Source organism: Sinocyclocheilus anshuiensis, unplaced genomic scaffold, assembly GCF_001515605.1.
Source record: "Sinocyclocheilus anshuiensis isolate Anshui unplaced genomic scaffold, SAMN03320099.WGS_v1.1 scaffold63, whole genome shotgun sequence".
NCBI lineage: Eukaryota > Metazoa > Chordata > Actinopteri > Cypriniformes > Cyprinidae > Sinocyclocheilus > Sinocyclocheilus anshuiensis.
This window is the reverse complement of record NW_015552625.1, coordinates 756018-768397: the sequence shown is the minus strand read 5'-3', so window position 1 is coordinate 768397 and position 12380 is coordinate 756018. Positions and strand designations below refer to the sequence as shown.

Genomic DNA, 12380 nt, shown 5'->3' with positions numbered 1-12380 from the left:
GTCTATTTGTTTATTTTGAATACGCGCCCTCTAGTGGCGAAAATTACATATTGTGCCTTTAAGTTTACAGGTGAGGAGGTTTAAATGTAATAAAGTACACCTACAATTAGAGTACGTGGCTGATTAAATAAAGGATCTGACAAATCTGACAAAAACAGGTCTCAGAGAGGTGTTTATTACAAATAAAAATGAAAGCACATCGAGTGCGAGGGTACCAGTGAAGTGATCGCGGCCGCGCATCTCGTTTCTCATGCCCGCTCCATGTGTCTGCTGGGCGGCGATCAAACGGACAGGGCAGCGCTTTTCAGGAGATCGCTACTAGACGAATCATGTAATTTGTTATATTTATTGTTACTTTTGTCGTAAGTTATGCTATTACTCCATTAATTTCTACTAGCCTATCCAGCGCTCCCTGAACGTAGTCTCTGGCTTATTGCCAGTCAAGCGCAAGCACACTGCAGGGATGCGTCTATAACGACTTTGATCTGATCAGAAAGTCTTTCCGAGTCACAGGGCTCAAGTGCAAGTCAAGTCTCGAGTCCTTGCTATCAAAGTCTAAGTCGAGTCTCAAGTCTTCTTTAATTATTTGGAGTCGAGTAGCAAGTCATCAAATTTGGGACTCGAGTCCGAGTCAAGTCTCGAGTCAAGTGACTCGAGTCCACACCCCTGGAGATTTCTTTGGAAATGGTGGTGGTTGAGGAGATTCTCCCTTTCTATGTAAAGCGCTAGGGCTGTGCGATTAATCGAAATCGGATCGAAATTCCTAATCGCAAAGCCTGCGATATGGACTCGATATTACTCTGTTCCAGAGCATATGCACGACTGCCAGCCTTGAGTTGCAGTCTTACTAACCAATAGAGTGAGCGCACCTCCGTTCTTCCCAATCAGCACTGCTCTAGCCAACTGCGTAAACACCCACCATTTAAAAAAAAACAAAAAACACAGAAAGCATCCCAATTCAGAAGATCACACACACAGCCTGTGTCTGTGAATGCTTTTCATACTCGCTCCTCTCTGCCCCACGCGGCGCAAATCCCGCGTCACGGACGAGCAAAAAATCGCAATTCGATATTTTCCCCCATATCGCACAGCCCTATAAAGCGCTATATAAATGTAAGGAATTATTATTATTATAATAATAATAATAAGTCATCAGCCACTCTGCTCTCTAGATATCAGCCCTTACTAGAAACCATTAAAGGGTTAATTCACCCAAAAATGAAAATTCTGTCATTAATTACTCACCCTCGTGTTGTTCCAAACCGTAAGACCTTCGTTCATCTTCTCAAGGTCCAGAAAAGTACCAAGATGATCGACAAAGTAGTCCTGTGACGTCATTACACCGGATCTGGGTCAGCGCCGCCACACGCTCGCGTCATGATACTGTCGTGAACACGTGTACAAAGTGACGAAGTAGAGACGAAAATGTGGAAAAAAACTTCTTTGCGCAAAAAAGTATTCTCGTAGCTTTGTAACTTTACAGTTGAACCACTGATGTCACACGGACTACTTTGTCGATCATCTTGGTACTTTTCTGGACCTTGAACGTGGTAGTTACCTTGCTGTCTATGGGAGGGTCAGAGAGCCCTCAGATTTCATCAAAAATATCTTAAATTGTGTTCCAAAGATGAACGACGGTCTTACATGTTTCGAACAACACGAGGGTGAGTAATTAATGACAGAATTTTGGGGTGAACTAATCCTTTAATGTCTTGCAATATGGTGCTTCCACAATATTTTACATTACACACAGACTGTGGACAGACTGTTTCTTAAATATAAGAAAACTAAAAACAGGAATAGCTGAATGATACCTGACAAAAGAATAACCCTTCTCTGGAAAAACTCTGATCTCCATTATCTGCCCGAAAGGAGAAAACGTCTGTCGCATAAGGTGTTCTGTTTGAAGAGAACAGTATAAGTCACATGACAATGCACTAAGAGTGAGCATGCATACTCATACTCACAACGGGAAAGTAAAAGGGCAAGTGCAGATGTACCTGTGAGACCTGACTGAATGCCACCGCAGTACACTGTGCAGTTCTGAGGACTCGACTGGTTCACCACCTCATCAAATCTCAGCTGCTTGGAGCTGTCTGAAATTTTACCAATTCAGTCACGGTAATTCAGCTCAACTCTAAAGGTGGTAAACAAATAAAAGACAGAGTGGATCAAAATCTGGCTTACTGTCTTGCACACTCTTGGGGGCTGGAGGTTTGCGAGTTGCCCAGTTAGTCCGGATTTGCCGTCCACCAAGCCACTGACCCCCCATGTGTACTATGGCATTCTCAGCATCCTAGAAAAGAAGAAACGACAGATTTAACAAACAAACAAACAAATGTAAACTTAAAGCAAAACAAAAATATAATCTCACAGCAACACTTCTAGTCTTTCATTAGTTACTCTGTATAATTAGGAACTACCCACATAAATGTCCTAGTTTGCTTTTAATTACTACTACTAAACTGACTAAAATCTTACACTCAAACAGAAAACAACTCTTAACAGTATGACTCATTCCAGTAGGCTGAATATCTGTAATACTACAGCTATAATATGAAATGTAGTAAACAGAAATAGAATAACCTTCACTCTGTGTTCCTGTACTGGAGCCTTACCAGTTTGTTATAGAAGGACACAAATCCATACCCCTTTGATTTCCCTGTTGTCATATCCTTCACCACTCGTGCATCCCTGCAAGAAAAACGTAACGACGGAAAAGTCAGTCCGCTGATGGCTTGCTAGAGGATCTCAAAAAGAAAGGAACCACACACACACTGTACTGTACTGAGAGACACTGTCATAATATCCTAAGTTGCTCTAAAAAAATCTTTACACTAACAACTTTTGCATAATATTCTCTTGATTACTGGTACTTTAAAAAATATATATTAAATAAAAAACAAGTACAATGTCATGCAACCTACACTACTGCATGTATATTTAAAAGCTCCTGCAAAGATTTCAACTTTTCCTGTGACACAACATAATGATCCAATCTTCATCTTAATCACTAGTACTTAATCTCTCATATCATCAATGTCATTACCATGCATTCCTAACTTCAACAGCTGTTTCTAATTCTACTCAAGAGTACATAGAAATATCAAAAGAGAAAAAGGAATTAAACGGCATACATGGCCTGTTAACAGATTTCTTTATTTTTCCTGGTCAATTCTTTACCACCAATATGGAGTTTGGGAAGCTGCAAATTTCGAGAAATTAACATTTTCAGAATTTTAGGAGAATCAAACTATCAACACAACTAGGAAAACCATCATAAAACAATTTGTACAAGCAAATATTCATGAATTATCTGAGGTTTGTTAAAAGTCTACACTACGTCAGCGTTAATAGGAAAATTCTGCAGTATACAAATATGAAAAGCAAAGAGTAAATAGAAAGAAATCTACATCTGAGTTCCCAGAGTGCACAGTTCCTTGCTGTTAGCCTTCAAGCTCCTGTCCAATCCTATGAGCATTTCTGTAAAATAACCAGAGCTCTATTAACTGACACTCAGAGCTAAAGGAGACTTTTGCAGAGTATCAGTGTATCATGTTTTTTGTGTTGAGAACTAAAAATGTTACTTTTTAGGTAAATCAAAACTACTTACCAATTTCGGAAAAGCAGTGGAGATTAGTGATGAAAATGTTTTTAAGGTGCACTTTAGATCGATCCAGAGACACAATATTGACTATACTGCCTTGTGCTTGCTGATAATACCCATTATGGGACTATTAAAATCATCAATGCAATTAAAGCTGGGGTAAGCGATTTCTGGTAGCCAATGTTGAAATTTGAAATCACCAAAACAAACATGCCCCTACCCCAAAAGGGTCTCGCCCCTATTTTGATAGCTCCGCCCCACACATACGTACGCAACCCAGGCAACGATTGGTTCTGTGAAACAAAGCAAAACCAATGTTACACCGTGAGGGAAAACTGCTGTTGCATTCTATCCAGGCCGTATTGACACAAATTTCAAATGATTTTCAACAGTCGCTTTGTCGCATCCAGTGTACTAGACAGACTTTAGCTGTTGCGGCACAGACACGGTGTTACTCACCTATGGAGAAGAAACAAAGCAACCTCGGCGTCTGATCGCAGGCCTTCTGCTCCTTGAGTTCTCTCCAGCGCTGGAAAGCTGATCCGATATTTACACGGGTCCTACTTCTTGCCTTATTGCCTTAAGCCTTCTTTTGTTCCGCAGACGTTTTCCTCTTTTGTTTTTAATCCGCCATCTCTATCTTTCTGCCGCTCGGCTAATGTCCGTCCTGTGCACTGAAGGCTCTCTGCTCCACATCAAGTTTGTTTTGCTATTCGGCCCGATCTCCAGCGCTGGAAAGCTGATCCGATATTTACACGGGTCCTACTTCTTGCCTTATGCCTTCTTTTGTTCCGCAGACGTTTTCCTCTTTTGTTTTTTATCCGCCATCTCTATCTTTCTGCCGCTCGGCTCGGCTAATGTCCGTCCTGTGCACTGAAGGCTCTCTGCTCCACATCAAGTTTGTTTTGCTATTCGGCCCAAATCAGTTTTCTAAAGCGTTTTTGAAAAATCGCTTACCCCACCTTTAAATATTAAATTTAAACCAAAATTATGGTCTCTAAAACACTGACATCCTATTCTCAACTGCTGTGACAAACCTGTAGACATCTAAGTGTTTTATATAAAGGTTTCATTACTGACAGAAATGTGACAAAATGTGCTAATCCCAGCACAAATGACAAATGTAAAATAAATGTTTATCTTTGAATCAATTTCTTAGCAAAATTAGTAAAAATATTTTTAAATAAATAAAAACCTTTGAAACAGTTTCCATGGTTTTAGGAAAACGGGTTAAAAAAAATAATATATCGATTACCACATACCACCACTTGACATTATTCAGACAAAATGCATTCCACTAAAGGGTGTGACTTCTGGGAACTTACGAGATTTTCCCAAAGGGTGCAAATGCAGCTCTGATGTCATCGGTTGTGATCTCAGGGCTCAAATCTCCCACAAAAACATGAAAGTGATCTACAGAAGAATGACATTTAACACGTTACTACATTTAAGAAAATCTAACCTGAAAAAACAACCACTATATACATAATACAAAAGAACTTACTGGATGTGTCTTTCTTCTGACTGCTAGGAGTGGTCGCCCAATTTACCTTGACTTCCTGTTAATAAAATATACCACTTAAAGGCATTATCTTTGGAAATATGATATTTTGGGTGCAATGCTTCACAATAAACATCAAACCACACTCATCTTGTTATACTTGTCTAATGAAACAATGCCACAAGATATACCTTTCCCAAAATCTTCCTTCCGTTCATGGCGGCCAAAGCAGCTGCGGCGTCTCTGTGTTCAAAGAACTCCACAAAGCAATACGGATCATTGCTAGTATGCTGCAAAACAGAAAATCCAATAGAGTTCACCTTCCTGCTGCTATCGGACTGCTGAGAAGAAAAGCCAGGAAAATATATTATTGCAAAGTCATGGGTATTGTGTGGAAGACCGTTTAATATTTTCTGTCGTCATTTGGTGTGATTTTAAGAAAATGTCTAGGATAATTTTAAAAGCAAATTTATTCCAAATATAAATGCTAATGTAGAGTTTGACAGGCATTTCCACACAAAGCCATTTTCACTGAAGAACATTTCAGGGAACATTTGAATTGTAATTTGTGATGGATGTTTACCTCTGTTATCATTTTACAACTTTTACATGGCCCAATCTGAGTAAACAACTGAAGGATCAAGTTCTCTGTTACATCTCTTGAAAGATTCCCCACATAGCTGAAAATACAGAAAAAACATATATTAAAAAGATATAAACAGTAATTACAGATTGCCCACATAATTCAAGAACATGATATCACATAATATTCTTTTGCATTTTAATCAGATCATCTACTTCAGATGTTTTCCAAAAAAAGGTGTATTTATACATGAGCCAGGCATTGATCTGACAGCTCCTTTATGCCCAAATGACCTCAGGACGGGAACACACATTACTAAACTACTGAAACTATGTGCGACAGTTAAACAAAGAGCTATTTCACGACAGATTTTTATCCTACATTGTAGTACCAAACACAAAATTCCTACTTCTATTAAAGACGGCAGGCCTGAGATTAGATAACAGGCCTTTACTAAAACAGCAGACAATGACATACTCGTTCAAACACATTGACACTAGATATGATGGTTTATTGGTGTACATATTAAACCCATATACCATAACCTGTGAAATACAATTCAAATGTAGCTATGCTCTTTATATTTGCCTTGCATTTAATTGTTTTGATGAATAGCCGGTTTGACTAATTAGCCGCTAGCTTAGCTTAAGCATGCTACGGCTACAAATGTTTCCCACAATTGCCGGAAAAATATGAAAGCTTTTCGATCTTTCTGCTGTACGGAAGGTGAAATAATGACTGACCGAAACTCTACCTATTATAAGCAGTGATTACTAACAGCACATGATGTCAAAAACGTTGGTAGGACGTCGTTTTTGAAGCTAGCTGTTAGAAGTGTGTCAGTAGTGCTGTAGACTGAGCGGTTCTTCACTGAGCACTTGACAGGGTTTGTGTTTTCAGCTACTTACAGGGTTTTGGGGTGGCTCTCGTCTTCCATTCTTGAATGCCGGAAGGAATGCTATCAAAACTTGTTTTCAGTATCTCAGATGTAGTTTATTTTTAGGATGAACAATACTGGACTGGTGTTACTTTCAATCTTGAGTAGAAAATGGCGGAACCTGGCTAGTCAGGAAGACAGTCACTGCGCATGCGTAGAAGTAGCCGGTTTTGGAGGGCGATGGATCTGACGGGAAAGGAGAGTTTGACAAAATCAGTGTTTGTGTAAATGCATGTCTGAATATATCATGTATCCAGGGGCGTAATTTCCAGGGGGGACATGTCCCCCCGACTTTTCAAAATCACGTTTGTGTCCCCCCACTTTCAAATCCGTTTGTTATGATTTTTTTAACCTCACGCCGTCATCGCAGGGCACAGACGCACGGGACCGCGTCCAGGAACTTCTCGCGCACACTAAAAATAGCTCACTGAAAGTTCTAATGAGCAGGTATCACGGTTGCAGCACAGTCAGCGATGAAACGCCAGAAGCAGCAACAGATGACTTTAATGTCATCATGGATGAAAAGAAAGAAAGAAAGGAGATGTGAGTTGGTTGATTAAGTAAATTTAGCTCAGGTCAGGATAATCATATTTTCTGTCTACACCTCATTTTCGACTTTATAAAATGATTCTCTCAAGTCTTGGCGATTAAACAATAAAGAAAGTAAGACATCTTTTTCTTATACATAGTTTAGTAGCCTACTATTCTTTTTGGCAGAATTGATCATTAATCAACTTAATTATTTCCTGGATTTTGTATCACCATAGTCCCTAAATGTATGTACATGCAGTAAATGGGATTCAAATCGAAAACATTTTCCCCCATTTTGTGTCCCCCCAACTTCTCAAACCAAAGTTACACCCTTGCATGTATCACAGGTATCTTACTTGATTATATGACCTTGCAGGTTATGTATTGGTATGCTTTCATTCAGCCTATTTTATTTGTTTTTAGTGACCACTTGTTAGAGCTCCAGTGAATACCTGTCTTTGGCAAGAAGTAACATATTGGCAGGGCACGCAGATATAGAGACGCACTGAACCCAGGTAATATTTTAGTGATTATTAGGGTACTGATTATACTGCAGAAATATTTTTCAGTAATGAACATGTATTTTCCCCCATGTGTATTGTGATAGAAAATTAAAATTGTTGCAATGTTTTGTTAATATTGTGTGTGTGTGTGTGTGTGTGTGTGTGCGCCCGCACATCTGCTAAATTGTTTTATTTTTAGTACATTTTATAAATTATTATATTTCACATATAGAAATATCCAGGAATTTGACTTCCCACGATTAGCAGTGACACAAACATGGTTTCAGTCCCAAAAAATGTTTTGTATTAATAATTTACATTATTTCATTGTATTAAAAATGACAGATTACTCTATTTCATATATAGATACAACCCAGGGATTATGCTGCCTCCTCAAATAATTTCGGATTGTAGAAGCAAAATGGAAAGAAGATCAGACAGGTTTTCCTTGAAATGTATCAATACTGACTGTCTTTACGGTAAAAGAGCAACAAGTGTACTCGGTCTAATAAACCGGAGGGGGAGGCGATTAAAGTATCAGAGAGGATCTGTGTCTGGACAGTCAAGGGGTAATAAATAATTTTTGGTCACACACGTGGGCGTCACAGTGAACCCTCAGCTAGAACTTTCTCGGTAGTCTTCAGAGGGACCTTGCTGCTTCGAGAAATCCGTCCCCGTTTACAGTACGTCATCAAACGGACCCGTAAAAGCGTCTGTAGCGGCTGTAATGGCACAATATTCGGGAGCGAAGCAATATCAGAGTATGAAAACACTGTCTCCAGTCGAAACGATGGCAACTAACGATCCTCTACCACCTGGGTGGGAGATCAAAATTGACCCGCAGACAGGTTGGCCGTTTTTTGTGGATCACAACAATCGCACAACGACTTGGAATGATCCGAGGCATGACACGAAAAAGGTAAGATAGATATTGATTGTGCTTTTGGAAGTTGCGCTGTCAAAAGCGAGCGTTTTTCAGGCGATCTTACAAATGCAGGTCAACATATGAGGTGTGTTTTATAGACTAGTTTGGGCATTATGGCATTTTAGATTGTGTTTCATCGAAAAAGACAGTTTTGTTGAGTGCGTAGGCTACGATCCCACTCAGTACATCCACATCGTACTTGATCAGACACTGTCTACGGTAGAGGAGCCACGCACTTGATATTCGCCGAAACTCGCGCGTGAATCGCAGTCACCTCTGTGGAAATAGCGCTTCGCGTGCATTTGAACGGCCTGACGGCTTATACACGTGCGAAATATATTAGTGTGATGATCTCAGCTTAAGTGATTAGTGTGTGACTTACTGCAGTCATATGTGAGAGTGTTAGAACGACTCCACAATGTTTATTTAAAGCCTCGAGAACCACGCACACTGCGCTTGTTCTCCACATCCCTGGAACCGCACAGCACTAACGCGTCCCTCAAAGTTTCCCTTACATGGGATTTCAGAAAGATCCACCCACTCACCGATTCTGTCATTCCCAGTGAATGGGCTTGAAAGTTACAAACTGGAAGTGTCAAACTGTTCTCCGCACATCAGGTTCAGGGAGTCAAAAATGTGGGGGTGGGGGTGGGAACACGAGGGCTTGCCAGTTGGCATCGTTCATTAGATAGATCGACGCTTGTCCGAAGTTAGTGTCACCAAAAATCTGCTGGAAAGACAGCTGCCAGGAGATAAACCGAGCGCTACTCCTGGCGTCTGTCAAAAAAAAAAAAAAAGCAGAGGTCACGAGGTCATATATGTTTACCAGTCACTATTATCTCTGTTTAGCAACTTGGTTTTTAATCCGTTTAGTAAAACTACACTGTAAACTTTAAATCATACATCTTTGACCTTTTTCAGGCCCAGGACTCAGATGTGTTGCATTTTAAGCTTGTCCTGTAATAACATGGATATATTGCCATATTAATGTGCTTGTATATTTAGACCTGTACAAGACATTATATTTTAATTTGGGAAGGAAAATGAAACGAGTAGCTGAACTTCAGCTTCTTAACTTTAGCATTTAGTATAAGTTTAGCTTGTAACTTGGCGACATTTCAGTGGAATTTCGTGAGCAAAAAATTCCATTGCCAACTTTTGGTAGTGTAGCGATTAATGAAGCTGTCGCTTTCAAACCGAGCGGCTTTCTGTTGGTCAACACAATGAATCATGTGACCAAACTGATCATGAGCGAAATCTGCATGGGAAACTTTTTCGCAATTCCAGTTGAAATGACTGGATTTCGCTTGCGAAGTTTTCACAGAGCCAACATTAGATGTGACCATCTCTTCATTCAGGAATAATTGCCTCCCTGTCTTAAATGATGTAGCTGCTTTGCTGTTTCAACATCAGAATAGGTGTTTCGTGATGATTTGTTAGGGATTTTATCTCTTTTGATGTTTGTTGTGTCTGTGTAACTCTGATTTACATTGATGAGTAAGGGAGGCCCTCCCCCTCACAAAAAGTATTTTAAGACACCGTGTCAACAGCACAGGAACCCATTGAAAAATGCTACATAGAGTGAGTCATGGCGTTAGAATCGACAGCATACAGGGTATATCCTGTAAGCCAATGCCATCGCTTAACAGTTGCTGTGCACAGTGAGTTTTTACCCACTCATGTTTCATGTTTGTTCCTGGACTGCCTCGTCATTGAGAGAGGGCGGACTGACCTTTGCGTGTTAAACAGATGAGGAGAGAAGACGCGAGACACGTTCAAATTGAGTGTTACATTTATGTATTGAATTGAAGCAGTGACTGAATCCCTTAGCATGTTGGTTGGTTGCCTGCAATAACGTTTAATATCATTTTACATTAGGCAGATTTACAACGGGTGGAATTCGCATGTAACTGAGTGTGACTAGTTGTAAAAGCCTACAACTTGACAGTGATGTGACGCTAATAGGAAAAATGTAGCAGGTGTAAAATACTGTTAATCAACACATAATGTGTCATATAGAGTATCTATGTTTAATAGAAGAGTGACTTTTAGTTAAAAAATGTGTATCATCATAACTGATAATACTAAGATAATAAGTTTGAATATTAGACATTGTGCTTGTTAGTAATGCTCCATTTCACTCTTTATGTTTGTCAAAGTTTAGCTAACTCCCAAAAGTTTGTCCCCATTGTGGCTGAGTGTGATGTATACTGTTTAACAATACCATTATTTCATTTTACAGTTCAGATTAATCATTGGAAAGATGATCTAGCTCCTGATTTTATGAGATTATTTCACAAAAACATCTACATACCATTATCTCTGGCTTGTTTTTAATATTTGAATATTCTAAAAGTCATTGGTGCAAGTAAAAATATTTTGTTTTTGCTGTCTGTAATGCCATTGTTGATAATTGGAGCTTTTTCAATAACCCAGCCAACCACATGCTTTAGTTATTTGCCTTCTCCTGCAAAACAATTTAGCATATAGCTACTACATACTTGAGCAAAGCCGGACTGAAGAGCATCATCAGAAGTGATGTTGTCGATCAGACGTATGATGCAGAATATTTTGTCTCATCATTACTTGAGGATACAACAATCGTGAATACAAATAATGAGATCATTTTGAATAGATCTTTCAATCCTTTTTTTTTCTTCTTTTTTTCAGATTTTTTCAAATGGCCCCTCTATGTCCCCTGAGTCTCCTCAGGACATGCACAAATCCTTTATTCAAGAGATGAGGCAACCAATGCTACGCCAGGGCTACATCCCCATCCCAGTCTCCCATGAAAACACTGAACCCAGGCTGCAGCAGTATCCGAGTTTCTCCTACATCCACCCAGCAGTGCAGCAAAGTTTGAGAACAGATGGACGTACACCTTCCCCGACCCCAGCATCCCACTGTCGGCCTAGATCTCCAGTGCAGGCCCCATCGGAAGCATGTTTGTCTTGCTCACCTGCTTTACACGTGCCTGAGGTAAGACCAATAGGAATTGTATTTCTCTATTAGACATGGCAGTCTCTGTCGGGCTATGGATTCACTATGAAAGAATTGCATGAATTCATGTTTGCTTCTGGAGGTTTTATTTAAAAGTTTTCCTTTTCCCTGTGTTTTCATTTCAAAGTTTAAAAAATTGAGTTTAAAGGGATAGTTCACCCCAAAATGAAAATTATGTCATTTATTACTCACCCTCATGTCGTTCCAAACCCGTAAGGCCTCCGTTCATCTTCGGAACACAAATTAAGATATTTTTGATGGAATCTGAGAGCTCTCTGACCCTCCCATAGACAGCAACGCAACTGAAATGTTCCCAGACAGAAACGGATCAAGGACATCGGTAAAACAGTCCATGTGACATCAGTGGCTCAACTTCAATTTTGCGAAGCTACGAGAATACTTTTTGTGCGCAAAGAAAACAAAAATAACGACTTTATTCAACAATTCTTCTCTCCCGAGTTACTGTCTTCCGGCATTTTGGAGAGTATCACAACGCATACGCACGCTTTACCCTAAGTGTAAACAATGCTGATTACGCCAATTACGTTCATGCGCGCACTTTTCCCCCCTAATGTAAACAACGCCGATTATGTTCTTGGGTACCCTCCAAAATGGCAGAAGATGTAACTCGGGGGGAGAAGAATTGTTAAATGTTTTTTTTTTTTTCTTTGCGCACAAAAATTATTCTCGTAGCTTTGCAAAATTGAAGTTGAACCACTGATGTCACATGGACCATTTTACTGATGTACTTACTTTACTGATGCTACGTTTCTGTCTGGGAACATTTCAGTTG

The 12380-nt window shown here is 39.7% G+C and overlaps 2 protein-coding genes across 4 annotated transcripts in view; one reads left to right on the top strand and one right to left on the bottom strand.

Annotated features, from left to right (window-relative positions):
* The window catches only part of tial1 (TIA1 cytotoxic granule-associated RNA binding protein-like 1), an 11549-nt gene extending 4778 nt beyond the window's left edge, over positions 1-6771 (bottom strand). Inside the window, exons 1-9 of one of the 3 annotated variants that reach the window (XM_016457866.1) lie at positions 6600-6771; positions 5692-5788; positions 5300-5446; positions 5112-5166; positions 4933-5020; positions 2619-2694; positions 2188-2296; positions 2001-2096; positions 1815-1899 (exon numbers count right to left, since the gene is read on the bottom strand). In XM_016457866.1, the coding sequence (XP_016313352.1) occupies positions 1815-1899; positions 2001-2096; positions 2188-2296; positions 2619-2694; positions 4933-5020; positions 5112-5166; positions 5300-5446; positions 5692-5788; positions 6600-6628 (782 nt within the window). In that variant the 5' untranslated portion in view covers positions 6629-6771. Of the gene's footprint in view, positions 1-1814; positions 1900-2000; positions 2097-2187; positions 2297-2618; positions 2695-4932; positions 5021-5111; positions 5167-5299; positions 5450-5691; positions 5789-6599 lie in introns of all 3 variants that reach the window. The other 2 variants (XM_016457867.1, XM_016457865.1) reach the window with 2 other exon arrangements.
* A 1506-nt stretch (positions 6772-8277) lies between these two features.
* bag3 (BCL2 associated athanogene 3) overlaps positions 8278-12380 on the top strand; it is a 6314-nt gene continuing 2211 nt past the window's right edge. The window contains exons 1-2 of the mRNA XM_016457689.1: positions 8278-8581; positions 11258-11566. Of these exons, the coding sequence (XP_016313175.1) occupies positions 8390-8581; positions 11258-11566 (501 nt within the window). The 5' untranslated portion in view covers positions 8278-8389. The remainder of the gene's footprint in view (positions 8582-11257; positions 11567-12380) is intronic.